The sequence below is a fragment of the Mustelus asterias genome, chromosome 15, assembly GCF_964213995.1.
Source record: "Mustelus asterias chromosome 15, sMusAst1.hap1.1, whole genome shotgun sequence".
In the NCBI taxonomy this organism is placed as follows: Eukaryota; Metazoa; Chordata; class Chondrichthyes; order Carcharhiniformes; family Triakidae; genus Mustelus; species Mustelus asterias.
Genome location: NC_135815.1, coordinates 84,585,885 through 84,610,571, shown reverse-complemented (window position 1 = coordinate 84,610,571; position 24,687 = coordinate 84,585,885). Strand labels below are relative to the sequence as shown.

The 24,687-nt window shown below is 43.9% G+C and overlaps 1 protein-coding gene across 1 annotated transcript in view; it reads left to right on the top strand.

Moving 5' to 3' along the window:
- Window positions 1–3,637: 3,637 nt before the first annotated feature.
- Window positions 3,638–24,687, top strand: part of pcmt (protein-L-isoaspartate (D-aspartate) O-methyltransferase) — a 49,346-nt gene continuing 28,296 nt past the window's right edge. Inside the window, exons 1-3 of the mRNA XM_078230232.1 lie at window positions 3,638–4,109; window positions 19,683–19,787; window positions 21,918–21,949. Of these exons, the coding sequence (XP_078086358.1) occupies window positions 3,944–4,109; window positions 19,683–19,787; window positions 21,918–21,949 (303 nt within the window). The 5' untranslated portion in view covers window positions 3,638–3,943. The remainder of the gene's footprint in view (window positions 4,110–19,682; window positions 19,788–21,917; window positions 21,950–24,687) is intronic.

Below are 24,687 nucleotides of genomic sequence, written 5' to 3'. Positions count from 1 at the left end.
ATGGTTGAGACATTGTTACAGAGAGTCAGTTGATATTAATAGTGTGGGACTGGTGTAATGCTGCTGGAGATCAGCTGATATTAATACGAAGTGCCTCGTGTAAGGCTACTCCAGCGATCATCGTCGAACCCCTGCAATACAGAAGGAGGCCATTCGGCCCACCAAGCCTGTACCAGCAACAATCCCGCCCAGGTGCTATCCTTGTAACCCCACATATTTACCCTGCCAATCCCCCTGACACCAAGGGGCAATCTATCATGGCCAATCAACCTAACCCGCACATCTTTTGAGTAAGGGAGGAAACCAGAGCACCTAGAGGAAAACCACACAGACATGGAGTGAATGTGTAAACACTACACAGTCAGTCACCCAATGCCGGCATTGAACCCGGGTCTCTGGCGCTGTGAGACTGCAATGCTAACCAATGTACTGCCCAGATCAGCTAATATTAATACCATGTATCTGAACTGGAGCAGTGCCACTCCAGAGGTCAGCTGATATTGAAACCATGTACCTGGACTGGAGCAATGCCACGAGAAGGCAGCTGATATTGAAACCATGTGCCTGGACTGGAGCAATGCCACGGGAGGGCAGCTGATATTAATACCATGTGCCTGCAGCAATGCATCAGGAGGTCAGCTGATACTAATAGTATGTGGCTGGAGCAATGTTGCGGGATTTTTGATTTGATTGGATTTATTATTGTCAGATGTATTAACATACAGTGAAAAGTATTGTTTCTTGCGCGCTATACAGACAAAACATACTGTTCATAGAGCAGGAAATGAGAGAGTGCAGAATGTAGTGTTATAGTCATAGCTAGGGTGCAGGGAAAGGTCAACTTAATGCAAGATAAGTCCATTCAAAGTCTGACAGCAGCAGGGAAGAAGCAGTTCTTGAGTCTGTTGGTACGTGACCTCAGACTTTTGCATCTTTTTCCCGAAGGAAGAAGGTGGAAGAGAGAATGTCCGGGGTGCGTGGGGTCCTTAATTATGCTGGCTACTTTGCCGAGGCAGCGGGAAGTGTAGACAGAGTCAATGGATGGGAGGCTGGTTTGCATGATGGATTGGGCTACATTCATGACCTTTTGTAGTTCCTTGCGGCCTTGGGCAGAGCAGGAGCCATACCAAGTTGTGATAAAACCAGAAAGAATGCTTTCTAAGGTGCATCTGTAAAAGTTGGTGAGAGTCGTAGCTGACATGCCAAATTTCCTTAGTCTTCTGAGAAAGTAGAGGCGTTGGTGGGATTTCTTAACTATAGTGTTGGCGTGAGGGGACTAGGACAGGTTGTTGGTGATCTGACACCTAAAAACTTGAAGCTCTCGACCCTTTCTACTTTGCCCCCATTGATGTAGACAGGGGCATGTTCTCCTCTACGCTTCCTGAAGTCGATGACAATCTCCTTTGTTTTGACACTGAGGGAAAGATTATTGTTGCCGCACCAGTTCACCAGATTCTCTATCTCATTCCTGTACTCTGTCTCGTCATTGTTTGAGATCCGATCCACTATGGTGGTGTTGTCAGCAAACTTGAAAATCGAATTGGAGGGGAATTTGGCCAGACAGTCATTGGTGTATAAGGAGTATGGTAGGGGACTGAGAACATAGCCTTGTGGGACACCGGTGTTGAGGATGATCGTGGAGGAGGTGTTGTTGCCTATCCTTACTGATTGTGATCTGTGAGTTAGGAAGTTAAGGATCCAGTCACAGAGGGAGGTGCCGAGGCCCAGGCCACGGAGTTTGGAGATGAGTTTCACGGGAATAATAGAGTTGAAGGCTGAGCTGTAGTCAATAAATAAGAGTCTGACATAGGTGTCCTTGTTATCTAGGTGTTCCAGGGTTGAGTGCAGGGCCAGGGAGATGGCGTTTGCTGTGGACCTGTTGCGGCGGTAGGCAAAGTGTATAGGATCCAGGTAGTCTGGGAGGCTGGAATTGATTTGTGCCATGACTAACCTTTCAAAGCACTTCATAATGATGGATGTCAGAGCCACTGGCCAATAGTCATTAAGGCACGATGCTGGGTTTTTCTTAGGTACCGGGATGATGGTCATCTTCTTGAAGCAGATAGGGACCTCAGATTGTTGTAAAGAGAGGTCTGTGAATAACTCTGCCAGCTGATCCATGCAGGATCTGAATGCACATTTGGGTATCCCATCCAGCCCAGTTACTTTCCATGGGTTGACCTTCAAGAAAGCTGCTTTGACATCTGCAATGGTGACCCCAGATACAGGTTCATCCAGGGCTTCCAGGGTGGAGGGCATGCTCTCGCTGACCTCTTGCTCAAAACGGGCGTAGAATACATTGAGCTCATCAGGGAAGGGGTGCGTTGGAGCCGGTGATTTTACCTGCCTTCATCGTGTAGCCTGTTATGTCTTGTAGGCCTTGCCATAGTCAGCGGGGGTCGGTGTGGCTAGCCTGGGACTCTAGCTTGGTTCGGTATTGTCTTTTGGCATACTTGATGGATCTCCTTAGACCGTATCTGGCTTTCTTGTATAGGTCAATGTCGCCTGACTTGAATGTCTCAGACCTGGACTTCAACAAGCAGTGGATATCCCTGTTCATCCATGGTTTCCGGTTGAGGAACACACGGATGTCAGCTGAACCTAATAGCATGTGTTTGGAGCAATACCATTGGAGGTCAGCTGATACTAATAGTATGTGCCTGCAGCAATGCCGTGGGAGGTCAGCTGATCCTAATAGTATGTGCCTGGAGCAATTCCCTGGGAGGTCAGCTAATCCTAATAGTATGTGCCTGGAGCAATGCCGTGGGAGGTCAGTTGATCCTAATAGTATGTGGCTGGAGCAATGCTGTGGGAGGTCAGCTAATCCTAATAGTATGTGCCTGGAGCAATGCTGTGAGAGGTCAGCTGATCCTAGTATGTGCCTGGAGCAATGCCGTGGGAGGTCAGCTAATCCTAATAGTATGTGCCTGGAGCAATGCCATTGGAGGTCAGCTGATCGTAATAGTATGTGCCTGCAGCAATGCAATGGGAGGTCAGCTGATCCTAATATATGTGCCTGGAGCAATGCCGTGGAAGGTCAGTTGATCCTAATAGTATGTTCCTGGAGCAATGCCATTGGAGGTCAGCTGATCGTAATAGTATGTGCCTGCAGCAAGGCAATGGGAGGTCAGCTGATCCTAATATATGTGTCTGGAGCAATGCCGTGGGAGGTCAGTTGATCCTAATAGTATGTGTCTGGAGCAATGCCGTGGGAGGTCAGCTGATCCTAGTATGTGCCTGGAGCAATGCCGTGGGGGGTCAGTTGATCCTAATAGTGTGTGCCTGGAGCAATGCCGTGGGGGGGTCAGTTGATCCTAATAGTATGTGTCTGGAGCAATGCCGTGGGGGGTCAGTTGATCCTAATAGTGTGTGCCTGGAGCAATGCCGTGGGGGGTCAGTTGATCCTAATAGTATGTGTCTGGAGCAATGCCGTGGGGGGTCAGTTGATCCTAATAGTATGTACCTGCAGCAATGCCCTGGGAGGTCAGCTGATCCTAATACCGTGTGCCTGGAGCAATGCCGCGGGTGGTCAGTCCTGTGCCAGTGTGGGGCGAGTCCCTGCACCGAGGTTATTTTTGCAGCGCTGCGGCATTTCACTGGCCCCTCCCCCTCCCCACGCGGCCCTGATGATTATTCCACATCACGTGCTGTTGTGAGGGGGGACGGGGTGACCAGTGGGTGGCCTGTACCAAAGCGGATTTCTGCTTAATCTCCCTTAATCAGTACAAGGGGATAGGCTCATCAACTGGCACTCGGCAGCTCGTAATTGTGGCAAAGCCCGAAGCGTCCGGTGAACGTGCAGAACCACACGGAGCCCTGCGCCGGTGTCCGCAGCCCGCGCGTTGGGCGCAGGGTCGAGTGGCTGTGATTTGTGTGAAATTAGCCTCATACCGCCCCCCTCTGCTGGCCGCCAAGTGGGCGGGCCTGACGCTGCGCCAACGTCATGGAGGCGAGCGGAGAGACGCTGGAGGCGCTGAGCACTGTGGGTAGAGCGGTTTGCGCAGGCGCGTTGCTGACAGCGGCCCTGTACCTGGTGCGCGCGCTGTGTCAGAGGATGGCCTGGAAATGCGGAGGAGACAGCCAGGCAGAGCTGGTCAACAACCTGCGGAGTGAGTGTCCCGGGGCTGGGGGAGAGGGGACAGCTCCTTCCCGCCTGTGGACTGCACCCCCTCGCCACACTGGCACGGCCGGGTCAGGCTGACCACCGTCCCTAAGGGCGGGCTTGGCTGGCACTGGGGTGGGGCGGAGTGGATCCCTGCAGTGCCCTGATCTTCTCCTGGCTGCCAGTTTTACCAGGCTGGGTGAAAGAGCCAGTGGTCACTGCACTGCAGCCAGTGGTCACTGCACTGTGGCCAGTGGTCACCTCTGCAGCCGGGTGGTCAAGCCATGAATCCCCAGCAGTGCATTAAAATGGCAATTTTCCCTTGGATTTGGTCTTCTGTAGCACCCAGTGCATGTTGCTACAATGGGAGCAGTCCAGTCTCGGTGTTCTGGAGGCTTATCTCTGCCTTGAACCTATTCAAGAGTTTTGACTTGCCAGAGAGGCAAGGGTCATTGGGGAGCAGGCAGGAAAAGGGATTTGATGCCAAGATCTGATCACTCATTATGCCAAGTGGTGGTGCTGTCTGGAGGGGCTGTGTGGCTTAACGCCTATTTCTTATGCTTATGACCCTTCCATGTATGCTATGTCATAGTAACTGGTAGACTAAGTCATTCAGTGATTGCCACGCCCCCTGCCTTTTTACTATAGCGCTGCAAATTTTTCCTCTTTTTGAGATGGTCCAATTGATTTGTGATTTTAACCTGCAGAAGTTTAAAATTCTGGAGAACTAAGCAGTGTTATGACAAGTTAGAAAAGCAAGGTTAATTTCAAAATGTTTAATTTTGCGTGTGTAATCTTGGCTAATATTCAGTTCAGAGTTATGCTGTGTTATTTGAGATGGCAGACTTCCATTGAGGTTTGCTCCCTCTAGCTGGGTGTTGGATCTTTCCCTGAAGAACAGAAGGTTTTGTTGGTGCACTAGGCGCACTGCAACCTGTAACTTTGACTGATTGCTCATTAGCTCCCTGTCGAAGATACTTGAGTACCTGAGAAAGAAATGTCAGGATGAGATTCATTTGATTTATTATTGTCACATGTATTGGGATATAGTGAAAAGAATTGTTTCTTGCGTGCTATCTGGACAAAACATACCGTTCATAGAGTATAGGGGAGAAAGAAGGAGAGAGTGGCAGAATATAGTGTTACAGTCATAGGGTATCAAGAAAGATTAAAAGGGGCGGCATGGTAGAATAGTGGTTAGCAATGCTGCTTCACAGCTCCAAGGACCTGGGTTCGATTCCCAGCTCGGGTCACTGTCTGTATGGAGTTTGCACATTCTCCTCGTGTCTGCGTGGGTTTCCTCCGGGTGCTCCGGTTTCCTCCCACAGTCCAAAGATGTGCGTGTTAGGTTGATTGGCCATGCTTTAAAAAAAATAGATTGCCCCTTAGTGTCCTGAGATGCGTAGGTTAGAGGGATTAGCGGGTAAATATGTAGGGATATGGGGGTAGGGCCTGGGTGGGATTGTGGTCGGTGCAGACTCGATGGGCCAGGTGGCCTCCTTCTGCACTGTAGGGTTTCTATGATGAACTTAGTATATAAAACAAAAACAGAAAATATTGAAGAAACACAGGTCTGACAGCATCTGTGGAGAGAGAATTGAGCCAACATTTTGAGTCTGGATGACCCTTCACCAGCCCTGATAAAGGATCATCCAGACACTCGACTTTGGCTGTATTCTCGCTCCACAGATGCTGTCAGACCTGCTGAGTTTCCCCAGCATTTTCTTTTTTTTTGTTTCAGATTCCAGCATCCGCAGTATTTTGCCTTCAACTTAATATACGGTAGGTCCATTCAAAAGTCTGATGGCAGCAGGCAACAAGCTATTCCTGAGTCTGTTGGTACGTGACCTCAAACTCTGGTATATTTTTCCTGATGAAAGAAGGTGGAAGCGAGAATGTTCGGAGTGCGTGGGGCCCTTGATTATTCTGGCTGCTTTTCCAAGATAACGGGACGTGTAGACAGACTCAATGGATGGGAGGCTATATGGGTAGAACTGAGAATAAGAAGGGGGAAATCACTTTGATAGGGTTGTACTAAAGGCCCCCATATAGTCAGCGGGAAATTGAGGAGCAAATATGTAAGGAGATTACAGATAGCTCCAAGAAAAATAGGGTGGTAATAGTCAGAGATTTAAATTTTCCGAACATTAACTGAGAGGGTTGGATGGAGAGAAATTTGTTGAGTGTATTCAGGAGGAATTTCTCATTCAGTATGTGGATGGCCCGACTAGAGAGGGGGCAAAACTTGACCTCCTCTTGGGAAATAAGGAAGGGCAGGGAACAGAAGTGTTAGTGAGGGATCACTTTGGGACCAGTGACCATAATTCTATTAGTTTTAAAATAGCTATGGAGAATGATGGGTCTGTCCCAAAAGTTTAACATTCTAAATTGGGGAAAGGCCAATTTTGATGGTATTAGGCAGGAACTTTCAAAAATTAATTGGGGGAGTCTGTGGGAAGGCAAAGGGACGTCTGGTAAGTGGCATGCTTTCAAAAGTGTATTAACCAGGGTTCAGGGTAAACACATTCCTCTTAGAGTGAAGGGCAAGGCTGGCAGAAGTCGGGAACCCTGGATGACTCAGGGATATTGAGGCCCTCGTCAAGAAGAAGAAAGAGGAACATGACATGCATAGGCAGCTGGGATCAAGTGAATCTCTTGAAGAGTATAGAGGGTGTAGGAGTAGAGTTAAGAGAGAAATCAGGAGGGCAAAAAGGGGAACAAAATTGTTTTGGCAAATAAGGCAGAGGAGCTTCTACAAATATATAAAGGGCAAAAGAGTAACAAGGGAGAGAGTAGGGCCTCTTAAGGATCAACAAGGTCATCTATGTGTGGATCCACAAGAGATGGGTGAGATCCTAAATGAATATTTCTCATCAGTATTTACTGTTGAGAAAAGCATGGATGTTGGGGAACTTGTGGAAATAAATAGTGATGTCTTGAGGAGTGTATGTATTACACAGAAGGAGGTGCTGGAAGTCTTAAAGCGCATCAAGGTAGATAAATCCCCAGGACCTGATGAAGTATATCCCAAGACATTGTGGGAGGCTAGGGAGGAAATTGTGGGTCCCCTAGCCGAGATATTTGAATCATTGAGTCACGGGTGAGGTGCCTGAAGATTGGAGAGTGGCAAATGTTGTGCCTTTGTTTAAAAAGGGCTGCAGGGAAATGCCTGGGAATTATAGGCCAGTGAGTCTCACATCTGTGGTGGGTAAATTGTTGCAAGGTATTTTGAGAGACAGGATCTACAGGCATTTAGAGATGCAAGGACTGATTAGGGACAGTCAGCATGGCTTTGTGAGTGGAAAATCATGTCTCTCAAATTTAATTGAGTTTTTTGAAGGGGTAACCAAGAAGATAGATGAGGGGAGTGCAGTTGATGTTGTCTACATGGACTTTAGCAAGGCCTTTGACAAGGTACCGCATGGTAGGTTGTTGCATAAGGTTAAATCTCACGGGATCCAGGGTGAGGTATCGAAATGGATACAAAATTGGCTGCTTGACAGAATCCAGAGGTAGCTGTAGCGAGTTGTTTTTCAAACTGGAAGCCTGTGACCAGCGGTGTGCCTTAGGGATCAGTGCTGGGTCCACTGTTATTTGTCATTTATATTAATGATTCGGATGAGAATATAGGGGGCATGATTAATAAGTTTGCAGATGACACCAAGATTGGTGTCTTAGTGGACAGCGAAGAAAGTTATCTCCAATTGCAACGGGATCTTGATCAATTGGGCCAGTGGGCTGACGAATGGCAGATGGAGTTTAATTTAGACAAATGCGAGATGATGCATTTTGGTAGATTGAACCAGGGCAGGACTTACTCAGTTAATGGTAGGGCGTTGGGGAGAGTTACAGAACAAAGAGATCTAGGGGTACATGTTCATAGCTCCTTGAAAGTGGAGTCGCAGGTCATCAGAGTGGTGAAGAAGGCATTCGGCATGCTTGGTTTCATCGGTCGGAACATTGAATACAGGGGTTGGGGCGTCTTGTTGAAGTTGTACAAGACATTGATAAGGCCACACTTGGAATACTGTGTGCAATTCTGGTCACCCTATTATAGAAAAGATATTATTAAACTAGAAAGAGTGCAGAAAGATTTACTAGGATGCTACCGGGACTTGATGGATTGAGTTATAAGGAGAGGCTGAATAGACGGACTTTTTTCTCTGGAGCGTAGGAGGCTGAGGGGTGACTTTATAGAGGTCTATAAAATAATGAGGGGCATAGACAAGGTAGATAGTCAATATCTTTTCCCAAAGGTAGGGGAGTCTAAAACTAGAGGGCATAGGTTTAAGGTGAGAGGGGAGATATAAAAAAGTGTCCAGAGGGGCACACAGGGTGGTGAGTGTCTGGAACAAGCTGCCAGAGGTAGTAGTAGAGGCGGGTACAATTTTATCTTTTAAAAAGCATTTAGATAGTTACGTGGGTATGATGGGTATAGAGGGATATGGGCCAAATGCGCGCAATTGGGATTAGTTTAGGGGTTTTTAAAAAAAAAAAAGGGCAGCATGGACAAGTTGGGCCGAAGGGCCTGTTTCCATGCTGTAAACCTCTATGACTCTATCCAGCATCTTTCACATCTTCTGGATGTTCTGAATGCTTCAAAGCCACTTCATTGCTTCTGAAGAATTGTCTGTGGTCTTCAGACAAAAAAAGTTGTGTTGAGTGAGCATTCACTTGGTCCATCCAGCTAAGGTCAAGAAAATTAATAATTGGGATGGCTGAACAAATTATCTGGATTTATGTAGTCATTGTGATCTCAAAAGAGAAAACGCTGGAAAATCTCAGCAGGTCTGGCAGCAAGGTGAGAAAAGAGCTAATGTTTCGAGACCAGATGACCCTTTGTCAAAGCCCACTTATTTTAGTCATTGTGATGCTGCATTTTCTGGAAGCTGAAAATTTTGTGAAATAACCCAGGCCAGTTGGTGTCTTCTGGATAGACTTGCTTGGGAAACATTTGCGTATGTCGAAACTAGAAGGAACGAAAGCCACCTCCTGGAATGCGTGTTGATTAAGTGGCCAGTCCATAGAGGAGTGGTGAGGCAAAGGAAAGGAAGTGAGTGATCAACAAAGGGGGAAGCTCAGAATGAAGGGATTAGATAAAGACACAGGAGGAAATTGCTGGAGGCCTGAATTTGTCAGGGCATTTAGCAATGGTACGTAATCCTGAATACCAATAGCACTGACCCACAATGCTAAACAATGATGAAGATGTTGCCACCATTAGAGGGGTATGTAGCCTCTTCTGTGGCTGTAAACTTTACTGCTCATCCCAGGAGTTGGGGGAGGAGAGAAGGGAGGGGGGCAGTGCAGCCTAAAGTAGTATCCTCAAACCTGCTTGGAAAAGGCATTTATAAAGCTCCCTTCTCAACCTCAGGATGCTCCCCAGCGCACTTTCTAACTAAAGGAGTAACCCTACAACATATAAATTGCAACAGCTAAATTATGTGTACAGCAATCTCCCACAGACTACATTGCGGTACACATAGGCATACAGGTACACAGTTCCCTGAAAGTGGTCACACAAGTAAATAAGGTGTATGGCATGCTTGCCTTCATCAGTCGGGGCATAGAGTATAAAAATTAGCAAGTCGTATTGCAGCTGTATAGAACTTTAGTTTGGCCACATTTGGAATATTGCGTACGGTTCTGGTCACCACATTATCGGAAGGATGTGGAGGCTTTGGAGAGGGTGCAGGAAAGCTTTAACAGGATGTTGCTTGGAGAGGGTGTTAGCTATTAGGAGTGATTGAATAAGTTTGGTTTGTTTGCCTTTGAATGTCGGAGGCTGAGGGGGCGACGGATAGAAGTTTACAAAATTGAGAGGCATGGACAGAATGGATAATCGGGTGTCTTTTTTCCCAGGAGTAGAAATGTGAATTACTAGGGGACATAGTTTAAGGTAAAAGGGGGAAAGTCTAAAGGGGTTGTGGGAGGCAAGTTTTTTTTTACACAGAGGGTGGTAAGTGCCTGAAATGTGCTGCTTGAGGAGGTGGTAGAAGCAGATACAACAGCAATATTTAAGAGTCACCTTGACAGACACGAGTAGGCAGGAAATAGAGGGATATGGACCATGTAGAGGCTTTAGTTTAGAAAGGCGTCATGTGTTGGCACAGGCTTGCTGGGCTGAACTGCCTGTTCCTGTGCTGTACTGTTCTTTGTTCTGATCTATTTTTGTGGTATTTGTTCATGGATAAATGTTATCCAAGACACTGGAAGAACTCCCATGTCAGTGGGAGTTTGAATTCCCCACCCACCTCCCCCCTCCGTCCAAGGACCTCAGTTGGGCCTCAGTTTAACATCTCATCCAATGGACTGCATCACTAATGCCACACTTGCTCAGTATTACATTGGATTGTCAGCTTGAAATTTGTGCTCAAATCCCTGGTGTGGGATTTGAATGTACAATCGACATTCACCAACGTGGTTTAAACTAAATTGGCAAGGGCGGGCACCAGCATACGGAAGTTGAAAAGAGGGACAAGGTTCATAAAGGAGTGAGTATTGAACAGTACGAGAGAAGGAAGTAGATAATGGGTAAGAGCAGGAAATAAGCCTTGGAACATAATCTTAGGACCATTAAAATGTGTCCTTGAAGGCCTATCCCACTCAACCCCATTTTCCAGCCCTAGGTTGGCATCCTTGTCGTTCAGTGTTTAAAGTGCACATCCAAGTATCTTTAAATGGCACCGCTTCCGACCCCCACCACCCTCTGGATGGAAAAATGCCTTCGCTTAGAGAAATGTGTCTCCTGTGTACTGTATCTAGCTGACTAAATTTTATACACCTCAATTAAATGTACTCTCAGCCTCCTTTTGTTCTAAAGAAATAACTCCAACCTAACCAGTTTCCTCATAGCTGAAATTCTCCAGTCCTGGCAACATCCTCATAAATGTTCTCACTCTCGCACTACCCCTAGACATTCAACAGCATTATTGTCATTCAGCCCCCCACCCCACTGACAGTGCCCTGGAGGTCACATTGAGCGAAAACTTGACTGGCCCAGCCCTATGTCTACAAGAGCAGGTCAGAAGCTGGAAATTCTGCAGCAAATAATTGTCACCTCCCAACTCCCCAATGTCTTTACACATCTGCAAGGCAAAGGTCAAGAGTGTGATGGAAAACTCTCCACCTGCCTGGATGAGTGAAGCTCCAACAGTGCTCAAGAACCTTGCCACTGTCCAGGGAAAAGCAATCTGCTTCATTAACATCCCATCTACCACCTCAGTCCCTCCATCAATGGTGCACAGTGGCAGGAGTATGCACCATCTCCTTATTTGTTGCATGTTTTGATTGTTTGCTCCTGTGAAATGCTTTGGGATATTTTTATGGTGCTACAGGTGCTTCAGAAATGTAAATAGTGTGTAATGGGAATTACAGTAATGTAAACATCAGTAGATTGATTGGGCAGATACAGCACAAATGCGTTCATCATTTTGCTCAGGTGCTGAGAGCTGGTTCCCAGCTTAGCTCTACAAAGGTAGCTTTTAAAACTCCTTAAAATGTGAGCTGGGGTAGAAGGTTTACTAGATTAATTCTGTCCTACGAGGGGAGATTGAATAGAAATGGGTCCATGTAGAAGAATGAGAAGTGATCTCAGATGGTATCATATCTTAAATTCTGTTGTCAGAATCCAAGTCTCCTTTCACCCTTCAACTAAATAAGTTACAAACTCCAACTCTTTCTTTCACATATGGACACTGTGCCCACTCTCTCCATGTCTTCCAGATGATTCTTCACCCCTCCTCAGTGCTCTTCCCTCTTTGCTGTTGGACCCCATGATCCATTGTGCTCAGTGCATCCATCCCAGCATTCCCACACTTCTGAAATGTCACTTTGTCCATCCACATGTCAATGCCTCCTTACTAGTACTCAACCTCTAGAGATTGTTGCCATGTCCTAATGTTCTCATCCCAATGCCTCCACACTCCCAAAAGGTCTTGCCTACCACTGCTATACTCCTCTCAGTTAATCCAACAACCCTCTGCAGGCTTCACACCTGTGGACTTCTTTGGTCTCCAAACTTGAAGTCACCTTCAGCGCTCTCTCATCACTTCCCTTCCACTCCCTAATGCAGCTATGCGTTTCACATAAAATATCTTGCTGTGTATCTGGGGTTAGTTTGGATAAGTTGGGTATATAGCTAAACAAACATCCAACAGTTATCTTTGGAAAAGTCAAACTCCAAAAGAATGGTAACATTCCTAAATTTCCTTTGTTTTTGAGTACGTTGATACTTGTATGGTCAATGGATTCAAGACCATGTACTGTCTGACATTGCTCGCAATGCCACGGGGAAGTACCTAAATAAGCATATTTTAACCAGCACATTTCAGGACTACAGCTGCCGATATATCTGGACCTATGTATATTAGTGTGTGTGCTTATTTTTACTTTGGAGGGAAGATGATAATAGAACTAGTTTGTGCAGGCTTCCTTGTTCCTATTTTGAAGTTGTGCCTTATTTTTATCCTGCTGTTCTAAGTTTCAGTGCCCCAATTTGTACTGGGAACTGTCCAAATACATTTGTCATGTATTAGTGCACCCTCTGGCTAGTGGAGGTGCTACTACACCCCAGCACCAAATGGAATGTTTCATTACAAGATGGCAAATTTTCCATTATAAAGGTGGAATTAAAAATTTATAATGGGAAAAGCTGATAGATTTAATTTTTATTATGTAGTAGAACATATACAGGACATTGCTAGATATATAGAGAAACCACTTCAAGTTAAGTTGACAAAATATATCAATGGAAGACTGAGAAGCCAATGAAAATATTGAACGACTTGATGACTTCCTTTTGCTGTGTTCCCTCTGAGGATTGATAGTCTAGAATTCATGGGGGCATAACACAGCCACCATTGCTTTCCGCTGCATTTCTTCTGTTTGAGAACTCAAATCAGATATAATGGGAAACTTTAAAAAGGCTTGGAAATCACTTTGGGAGGAGATTCGGAATCCCAATCCTGACTTTAGACATGTTGGAACTGTTTGGTTAAAAAGTTGAGTGCAAATTTACACTTTTCACTGCAAAAAAAACTTGTTCCACTTAATATCAATTATTTGTGGAAGCCGAAGTACTTTGCCCTGTTTTGAGTGATAACATGTTTTATACCTCTGGCTGTGTGACAAGAACAAAATTAAATGTTTAAGCTGTTGTGACTAGTTTGAATAGTGAACTGCAGCCAGGTTTATTACTGTGTCAAGATATGTAACTAATTGAGATTTCATTTTTCATCTGATTGATATTGTAACTGGAAGTGAAGGACTGAGTTCAATAAAACGTCTCTGGCTGAATAACTGCGCTTAATTACAGCAATCTAACACTGCTCCAAAAGAGTGTTGGAGATGTCCTTGCAATAGTTTATCTGACTTGCTGTGGGCATGGTGAGTATGGAGAAAAATTGATGGGAAGGCTCTTAGACCACATTAAGAGTTGCTCACCTGAAGTGACCACAGATTTCTATTTAAAGCTTTAATCTTGGGAGTAGATGGGGCGCTGGCATGATTTTAAAGGGTTTTTTGAAATAAAAATTCTTCAGTGAAATAATAGATTTTAGAGCCAGCAGAATTCCAAGATGTCTAAAAATACTTCTCCATTCTGGCCTTTTTTTATGGGATGTGGGTGTTGCTGGCGAGGCCAGCACTAATTGCCCTTGAGAAGGTGATGTGGAGCTGCCGCCTTGAACTGTTGGAGTCCATGTGGTGTAGGTACACCCACAGTGCCGTTAGGAAGGGAATTCCAAACTTTTGACCCAGTGACAGTGAAGTAATAGTGATGTATTTCCAAGTCAGGATGGTGACAGACTTGGGGGACTTCCAGGTGTTCCCATGTATCTGCTGCCCTCGTCCTTCTAGGCAGTAGCAGTCGTGGGTTCGGAAGGTGCTACCTAAGGAACCTTCGTGAGTTCCTGCATTGCAACTTGTAGATGGCATACTGATGCTGCTGTTGGTCAGTTGTGGAGGGGTGCCAATCAAGTGGGGCTGCTTTGTCCTGGATGGTGTCCAGCTTCTTGAGTGTTGTTGGAGTTGCATTAATTCAGGCAAGTGGAGAATATTCCACCACACTCCTGACTTGTGCTTTGTGGGGAGGCTTCAGTAAGCCTGGAGGTGAATTATTTGCTTCAAAGTTCCTTGCCTTTGACCTGCTCTTGTAGCCACAGTATTTATATGGCTAGTCCAGTGCAGTTTCTGGTCCGTGGTAACCCCCAGGTTGTTAATAGTGGGGAGTTCAGCATTGGAATTGCATTGAATATCAAGGGGCAATTATAAATTTTCTCTTGTTGGAGAAGATTGTTGCCTGGCACTTGTGTGGTGTGAATTTTACTTGGCATTTGTCAGCTTAAACCTGGATATTGTCCAGGTCCTGCTGCAGTTGGATATGAACTACTTCTATATCTGAGAAGTCGTGAATGGTGCTAATCATTATGCAGTCATTAGCAAACATGCCCACTTCTGACTTTTTATGATGAAAGAAGGCCGTTAATGAGGAAGTTGTACAACCGCGTGGTGCCCTTGAAGGGGCTGTGTGGGGTAAAGTAAAACCTCATGATGGTCATACATCTCTTTGCCTTTGCAAAGACGGTTTGGCAAGAGATGCAGTGGTATTGGTCGAGGTTCATCCCCAGCAGCTCTGAAACTAAGGACTCTGTGTTCTTCGGGCTGCTCCCAGGGACGCTGCAAAGTCATCAACTCAATAAATAAGTAAACTTGTGAAAGATGCTCTTTGGTCTGCCCGAGACTTGTTGGTCTTCCAGTGCAAAGAATTGTCCTCAACCGAGTGTTACAGGCTGGCATATTCCAAGATCCAGGACTGTGTGCTGAGGGATGTACTCAAGCTTGGGGCAGCCGCCGCCAAGGCACAATGGAAAAGGCCACTGTAAGGCCTTTCGGCCAATATGCACCAAGGGGCTGGTAACAGTGGAAAACCCCTCACTCTGCTTAATCCTAATTCCATGTAACTGTGCTGAAGTACCTCAGAATGCAAAATGACCAATGTATATAGTTTGAGCACGTTTGTAGTCTAATTAAAGTATTGACATGTTTGTAATGTTCTCATTACTGATTTGAAGCACCTCGGAGTGCACTTTGATCTCTGCGAAAATGTCAATATTATTGCACTTTCATGTTATGACAATTTGAAATGTTTTGTAATGTTTCAGACATTTTATGAACAAAGTATATTTTTGTAAAAAAAGCTAGAGTTGAGACTCGAGCCTGTGGATACTAATGCAGGTGAATTGACTTGCTAGGGTTGAACTGGATTGCAACTTGCTGGATTCATAGAAATCATAGAAACCCAACAGTGCAGAAGGAGGCCATTTGGCCCATTGAGTCTACACCGACCACAATACCACCCAGTTTCTACCCCGTAGTCCCGCTTATTTACTCTGCTAGTCCCTCTGACACTAAGGGTCAATTTAGCATGGCCAATCAACTTAACCTTGCACATCTTTGGACTGTGGGAGGAAAATGGAGCACCCGGAGGAAGATTGGGTAATTGTATTGTAGAAATTTTGTTCTGCTGGAGCTTGAGGATTTACTGTAGAATCAAATTGAATTTCCTGATAATCGCGAGCACTTTTGCAGTTGAGTGAGACTCCGAGGTTGTGGAAATGCAAGTTCCTTCTTTCCAAACTAACTGCCACTGGGAGTTCTTCCTCCAGTTCCACCAAACCTGGCAGCACTTATGTTTACAGTTATTGAAGATGCATCTTGAAAGCTGAGACGTTTGAAGGGGTCGAGGAGTAATATGGCCCAACACAAGTGTTGAAGCCAAATTTGCTCTAGTGACTTGTTTCTTTATTTGGAGTTTGTGGCTGTGTCCTGGTCTAAGTTTTATGTAAGCATTTATTTTTGGTAGCAACCAATATTTGATATTGTTTTGTGTTATAATTCAAATTTGATTTGAAGATTTTATTCTTGATTGAGTTATATGATGGTGAGTTTTTCAAATAAAGCTCGGGACAACATCGTGGGCCGAAGGGCCTGTTCTGTGCTGTACTGTTCTATGAGTGAAACTGTTTAAGGATGCTGCCTGGATTCGAGGGTACGAACAATGAGGGGGGGCTGGACAAACTAGGGTTGTTTTCTCTGGAGTGGTGGAGGCTGAGGGGAGTCAGAACTTTTTTCCCCAGAGTTGAAATGTTTAATACTAGGGGGAATGCATTTAAGGTGAGAGGGGGAAAGTTCAATGGAGATGTGAGGGGCAATTTTTTTAACACCGAGAGTGGTAGGTGTCTGGAATGTGCTGCTGGGGTGGTGGTGCAGGCAGATACGATAGGGGCATTTAAGGGATTTTTAGATAAGCGCACATTTGCAAGGAATAGAGGAATATGGACCAAGGGCAGGCAGAAGGGATTAGTTTAATTTGGTGTCATGTTCGGTACAAAATCGTGGGCTGAAGGGCTTGTTTTTGTGGTATACTGTTCTATATTCTACAACGTGGTGGGGCAGGTACCTTTGACCATAGAGCATGGAGCTGGTATATAGTGAAAGAATCTTGAGGAACATTAACACAGCAGGGGAGATCAATCGGTTTGTGTTTGGTATCTGTAACTGTACTGTGACTTCCCCTTTGCATGGTGATGGATTTATTAAGGCCAGTAATTTATGTACCGAATGAGCTACTCTATTTACAATTTCAAGTGCCTGAGTGGGTGTTTAGTTTGTAAGCTTTCAACATATGTCCCTAGCCACTTCACAAATGGGAGATGCAGCTAATGGGTACTGAACACTGGTCTGGAGCAGTTTGCTGTCGATTTTATAAATAATGGAATTTACTGCAGGAATTTGCAAACGGCGTTCTGCCTTGCATTAAATAATGGTGAGCGGGACAGTTGGTTACATATTAGATTGGGTTGACAGCACAGAAGCAGGCATTTGACATAACTGATTTATGCTCCATTCAAGTCTCTTCCCATTCACTTTTTATCCTATTGGCATATGCTTCTATTCCTCCTTCTGTTATGGTCTTATTGGGTAACATACCTGATACACAAATGCTAGGCAATGACCAACTCCAACAAGGGATTCTAAGCACCTCTCCCATGACATTCAGTGGGACAACATCACTAATATCTTGGGTGACCAATGACCAGAAACCTGATTGGGTGAGCCACACATATTGTGGCTACCAAAGATGAGAGACTGTGTGTTCTGCAACAAGTAACTTGCACCTCATTTCCCAAAGTCTTTTCCATTCTCTTGAAGTTACAAGTCAGGAGTGTGATTGAATGCTCTCCTCTTGCTTGCTTTGACAACACTCAAAAGTGTTGATGCCATCCAAGACAACCCTACTTAATTGGCATCCTCTCCTCCATCTTCACTATTTATTCCTTCCATCACTGCTGCACCGATGCACTGAAAGACCTCGCCAAGGCTTCTTGAGCAACACCTTTCAAAACCATGATCTCTGCTACCTAGAGCAGCAAGTACATGGGAGCACCATGTCCTGCACCATTACCCTCCAACTCTCGTATTCTGATTTGGAAATATCATCAATGTGAAGCATCACTGGGTCAGAATCTTGGAACTCCCAAGCTAACAGCACTGTGGCTATACCTGCACTAAATGGATTGTGGCAATAAAGGGGCTCACTACAATTGGGTATAGGTAATAAATGCTGGCCTGGCAATGCCCATATGCCATGAACAAAGACCAAACAACTTCCCCATAGATGTTTCTGTGCTGCTTCATTTCAACCACCCTTTGTATTGAGTTCCACATTCTTCCTATTCATTGACTAAAGATCTTTATCCCAAATTCCCTATTGGATGTGTCTTCTATTTATAGCATCTAGTTTTTGTCTTCTCCACAATTGGAACTCTTCTAAACCATTGTATCAGATCCTAAGCAATATATTTGATTTGTTTTTTTGATTTGATTTATTATTGTCACATGTATTAGTATACAGTGAAAAGTATTGTTTCTTGCATGCTATACATGACGAGGCATACTGTACATAGAGAAGGAAGGGAAAGAGTGCAGAATGCAGTGTTACAGTCATAGCTAGGGTATAGAGAAAGATCTTAACTATAGCGTCCACATGAAGGGACCAGGACAGGTTGTTCGGGATCTGGACACCTAAAAACTTGAAGCTTTTGACCATTTCTACTTCATTCCCATTGATGTAACATGGGCATGCCCTCCATATGCTCCTGACGTTGTTGACTATCTCCTTCATTTTGTTGACATTGATGGAGAGATTATTGTCATCTGTTTCCTGTACTGTGTCTCGTCATTGTTTGAGATCCGACCTAAGATGGTGGTATCATCAGCAAACTTAAAAATCGAGTTGGAGGGGAATTTGGCCATACAGTCAGAGGTGTATGAGGAGTATAATAAGGGGCTGAGGACACAGCCTTGTGGAGCACCATTGTTGAGGATGATTGTGGACGTTGAGGATGATCGTATGAATGCATGTTTTAATCAATTCTTCACAAAGTTATTATGGAATTTTTAAACTTGGACTATCAATGTACAAATTATGCAAGTGTGTCATGTTACAATAATGAGGTTTATTAGAATTACGTTTTGGAAATGTATCTTCAAATTTGGGATAAATGAAGGGGTTATGTGATCTGTTCTGGATTGTGCCTGACAGTAAGCCGTGTATCAAAAGAAACTTTAGAAGATCTGTTTACTGAGGAGAGGAGGTACATAGAGATGAAGGCAGCAGGCCCTGAATCTCCTAAAGTCCCAGAATGTTAGTGTTGGCATTGGGTTGTAAACAGTTGTAATGTAGCCATCCATTTACTTCAAAGATGAAAGGAAGTTGAAATCAAAGATAGCTAATTAACCTTGCATCTAGGCAGAAATGCTAATGTGTTTCACCTTGCCATGGAAGAGGAGGCAGAGGAAAACACTTGAGATCAGGTTACATGCTTCCCTGCAAATCAGTGAATATCACAGACCGCAGAGGTTGTGTGTGATCAACTTGACTTTGTAAGCTACCACAGCCAGATGCGGGAGAGATGGTCTCTAATCGAAGAGCTGCATCCTGCAGTATTTTACAGATTCAGGAAGATTTGTTCTGGCATGGTCAGAGGAAAGCAGAATTATTGGAATAGGTTTTGATGCCAGTAGTGGATTTATGATCTCCAGAAACCCAGGAACATGCCTGGAGACAGTCACTTGAGGTATTTCTCTGAAATGTTGAAGTGGGAGTAACTGCTGTAAGGACTGTAATTCTGTGGGGAATTTGGTGTAGAAGTACACCAAGAGGACATGTTTCTTTCTGTAGTTTAAGTATGTGTTGCCTTCAAAATTAAAGTAGTGTTTTGTCACCAGTGTTTTTAGTCATTTGTGGCAGTGAAAGCTTTAAAAGGTGAAATCTTGGGGCGTTCTTTCAGCATTAAATGGAAGCTTGAATAGAGATGGTAAGTTTATTTTTTAAAATGAAATTTTGCAGGCGATGCTTGCTTTATTAATGTAGTCCCTGCTTGCAATGGTATCTGAAGATTGCTAAACATGGAGATCTGCATTGCTATTGTAGCAGTTTGAATTGAAATCTAGTGATAATTGGCTATGTGTTGCTTCAGGTGGAAAAACTCATCACTTTCTTTTTCATCTTTTGCAGAGAATGGGATAGTCAAGACAGAGAAGGTTTATCATGTAATGTTGGCTACAGACCGTTGCCACTATGTAAAGAGTAACCCCTACACAGATTCCCCCCAGTCTATAGGTAAGAATTTCCAAAGTACTTGTGCTCTCTTTTGAGTAGTAAACTTGATAATTTCCCCCACTGTATTGTGCACGGTTTTGACTTTGCCTTCTAATGCAATGGGCTGTGCAAGTCCCAAATTAGTGCTGGCAAATTTAAACTCTTGACCTCCTCCCTTTGTGTTCCTGAAATGATGGTGGGCTGCATTTCATTCATAATTTATATTTGAAGAAAATAAATGAAAATGCAGAGTATGGTTTTTTTTTTGTACAATATTCACCACAAAATTCTAGTATATTAAATTGTACAATCATTTTTGCAAAGACTATTCTTTTGCATTCCCCACCACCCCTCAAACAAAAATGCTGGCTGTGAAATGGAAAATCATAATTCCTCTTCAGAATAATACTGATTTTTGCAAAATTTTATGTTGCAACCCCCTCCTGAGCCGTGGTTCCCATTCTGAATGGTCTGCTTGAAGTGGTGCCTATCTATTGAAAGCATCTCATCAGAGGAACTGTAAAACCTTTTTGAGCTTTTTGCCAAACATGATAAGTTGTTAGCATTTTATTTGGAACTGGATAGGTTATCCTCTATTATGTTGTTTCTTTCCTCAATGCCAAACTGCGCTTTCCTTAACCTTTGTGCACTATTTGTTGTGGAGGTTATGACCGTAAGACAGAGGAACAGAATTAGGCCACTTGGCCCATCGAGTCTGCTCTGCCATTCAATCACGGCTGATATATTTTCTCATCCCCATTCTCCTGCCTTTTCCCCATAACCCCTAATCCCCTTATCTATCAAGAACCATCTATCTCTGTCTCAAAGACATTCAATGATCTGGCCTCCACAGCCTTCTGCGGCAGAGTTCCACAGATTCACCACTCTCTGGCTGAAAAAATTCCTCCTCAGCTCTGTTTTAAAGGATCGCCCTTTTAACCTGAGGTTATGAAAGTTGTGTATTTGTAACTGGAGTTGTTACGTTGGACGTATTGAAGTTTAGTCACAATGTTTGATTAGAATCCATCCAAATAATTGCACCTGTCCAAAATCTTACAATTTTTAACACTTATCAAAACAGATAAGTGGTTGCAACATTCCATTTCAAAATGCTGATTGCCAGCAGTGCCTGTTGTAGGTGATGCTCTGATATGCTTTTTCAATGTTATTTGGTCATATAAGTAATGCCTGGTGATTTAGTGATTTGTTCAAAAGGTGAAGAAATAGTCAATGAGCAGCCCGCTGCCACCTTACAGCATTGAATAGTTTCCATTGATTTTTAATACACTTTTCTCTGTTACATGTAATTTTCTTTTGGTATTATTGGATGGAAATCTTCAAGCGGCAGTTTGGAATGTTATTCAGCTTTTAATTTAAACACCCTCCCAGCATTTCAGTTTAATGAGACACAGGCAGGAGTCGACTCTTAATTCATTCAACGATCTCCTTTTATTTAGCACTTTAGGTACCAACTCAAACTTAACTTAAACAGTTGCAACATTTTTAACTCTTTTACTGAACTTTAACTCTTAACTGAACATTAACTCTAATTATTTTACTGAAAATAGATAATACAATTTCATGACCTGCATCTAGGTTTTAGTTATGAGTTGACCAAAAATCCCAGCATGCTTAACTCTCAGCCAGAGTAGCCCTTTAAAGCAAATATTGCCATTATTGTTGTTAAAATCATTGTAGTCATTCTTTCTCCATTCACAGGAACTTGATTTATTTTAAAGTGAAAGTTTACTTATTAGTAAGGCTTACATTAACGTTGCAATGAAGTTAGTGTGAAATTCCCCTAGTCGCCACATGTCGGCACCCATTCGGGTCAATGTACCTAACCAGCAGGACTTTCAGACTGGGAGGAAACCAGAGCACCCGGAGGAAACCCATGCAGACATGGGGAGAACGTGCAGACTCCACACAGGCAGTGACCCAAGCTGGGAATCGAACCCAGGTCCCTGGCACTGTGAGGCAGCAGTGCTAACCACTGTGCCACCGTTGCTCCCTTGCACACAGTGTCCACAGCTCACCAACCCCTTTTCCTCACTGAAAATCCAGAACTCTCATGTCTCATTGTGGTTGGCACAAGCTCAAAATTTGCTGTGTTTCGTCATTGTACATGAATGCCATTGCTTTGTTTTGCAGGTTTCCAAGCTACAATCAGTGCTCCACACATGGTAAGTGCAAATTTAGTTCCACCTGTGTAAGTAAGGCCACCTGAATTCCAGTTAGATTTGCAATAGTTTGAGCTGAGCATATGCTTCATTGCAACCTTGATTCAGATGTGGATATGGGTTGAATGCCCGAAGAGAGATGATAGTCTTTGCCCTTGGTGTCAAGGGCACAGAGTACAAGCAAAGCTGAAGTTGGTAGATTAAACAGAAAATCCTCTAGTTGGAGTCATACCTGATGTAAAAAGAAAAGATGGTTTCAGAAGTCAATCATATCAATCCCAAGTCATTTTGGAGTTCCTCAGGGAAGTGCCCTGGGCCTGCCTTCCATCATTATATTGAATAGGACCCTTTGCCAATGATACAAATATCAAGTAACATGCGTCATAAAATTTAGTCATGTAAGTGATGATGGTAATCTTGCGCCAGATGAAAGCCAAGTCACCTTAATACGACCTTCAAAGCAGCAGCAGAAATTTTGTCTAGATCTTCAGTATCTTGGGAGGAGGAGGGGGAAGAGGTCACCTTTACGCAGAAAGTGAACAGTGTCAGCCATTTCAATAATGAATCTTCAATTTCAGGATAGAGGCTGAGTGCTTTGACAAGTAACTCCTCTTCTGACGCCCAATAACCCACAAATCGGGAGTGTGGTGAAATACTGGCTTTGATGAGTTGTAGCTGCACAAGTGCTCAAGCAGCTCAACAACATCAGGACAAAGCAGTTGGATTGATTTGCATTCCTGCTACTGGACTCGGTATCCCCTCCGTTATTGGCGTGCTTGCGCAGCTTGTGTGATCTGCAGGATGCAACACTGCAACTCACTAATCCTACCAACCCCTCCCTGAGATGTCTACTGCCAAATAACTTGCATTTATATCACTAACTTAGTAAATGTCCAAGGCACTTTAGTAAAAGATAATTAGAAAAATATTGTCATCAACTCGAAGAAGGTGATTTGGACAGGTGACTAAATACTTGGTCAAAGAGATAAGTTTTAAGAGTAAAGGGAGCAAGAATGTGGGAACAGTTTACAAAGAATATAGCTAGGTTAAGTGAATGGGATAAAATTTGGCAGATAGGAGCATGATGTGGGAAAATGTGAACCTGTCCACTGTGGCAGAAAGAATAGTAAAACAGTATACTATTAAATGGAGCGAGATTACAGAACCTGGAGGCACAAAAGGACCTGGGTGTCTTGGTACATGAGTCACAAAATTAGTATGCAGGGACAGCAAGTGATTAGGAAAGCAAGGTAATGTTGGGTTTTATTGCAAGGGAAATGGAATATCAAAGAAGTTTTACTGCAGCTGTACAGGGCATTAAGGAGACTACAACTGGAATAGTATGCACAGTTTTGGTCTCTTTACTTCGGATAAAATTGAAAAGGAAGCAGTTTAGAGAAGCTTCACTTGAGTCATTCTTGGGATGAAGGACTGGTCTTAAGGTTGAGCTGGGACACAGAGTTTCGAAGAAATGAGACGTGATCTTATTGAAACTATAAGATCCTGGGTGGTCTTGGTAGGGTGGACTTTGTTGCCTATAGTGGAGGAGACTAGAACCAAGGACACTTTTAAGAATAAGAGGTCTCCCTGTTAAGACATCATTGGTTGGTAGACTCCTCTTCAGAAAGCAGTGGAGGCTGGGTCGTGAGTTTAATAAGCTTTTGATTGATAAGGGATTTGAGGTTAATGAGGGGCAGTCAGGAAAGTGAAGTTGAGGCCACAACCAGATGTGTTGTGATCTTATTGAATGACAGAGCAGGCTTGAAGAGCCGAATGACCTAGTTCTTCCTGTAGTTTGGGGGGGGTTTCCGGATCTTTGTGCCTGAATGGATGAACCCATGGCTGCTACTGGTTGGAAAGAGCAGCAAGATTGTTGGACCACAATCACCTCCAGGTTTACCCGACAAGCCGCCATCCTGACTGGCTATATATCTCCATTTCTCCATTATCACTAGGTCATTATGTTGGAATTCCTTATGGAATATCATTGAAGGGTGACCATCACCCCAACCGTTAGTACAGTACAAGGAGAAAATCCACTACCACCTCAAATACAAACGGATTATAGTTATGCCCTTGCCCACAACAGCCATGTCCTGAGAACAATGAATTTTAAATTGTAGGCATTTCGAGTGTTAATACTTTCTAACAAACTTTAGGGCAATTAGTGTTTTTGCTTCCACACTGTAAAGAAAGTAAGATTGTTGAGTTTCCTTATTATAGGTGAGTAAACGTCTGAGCAGACTCCAGGTAACATTTAGAAATAGTAACTATGATGTGCTCGTGATTTTTTTTTAAAAATCCTATTTAGGGTGAAGAATACCTCGTAGTAAGATGTGGTATACAAAGGAAACCACACTATCCAAACTTTTATTTATGTTTGGGTTATGAGTGACCTAGGGATGACCACACTCTTTTTGCCACAACCCTAGTTGTCCTAAGAAGGTAACCCTCGACCTTCTGAATGTCCTTGTGGCGATGGTACGCCTGTGATAAATAAGGAATTTCAGACTATTGACCCAACAACAGTGAAGGACTGGGGCTACACGTACGAGAAGAGGTGGTGGATGAATTGAAGGGGGAATCTTGGAGGTGACTGTATTCCCACAGCATTGCTGCTGTTGTCCTTATTTGTGTTGGATGTCATGGAGCTGGGAGCTGTCATGAAGTAACTTTGATAATCTATAATCTGGTTCCATTACTTAAGCAAAAGGTGCTTTTAAGTGACAGACTCAATCGAA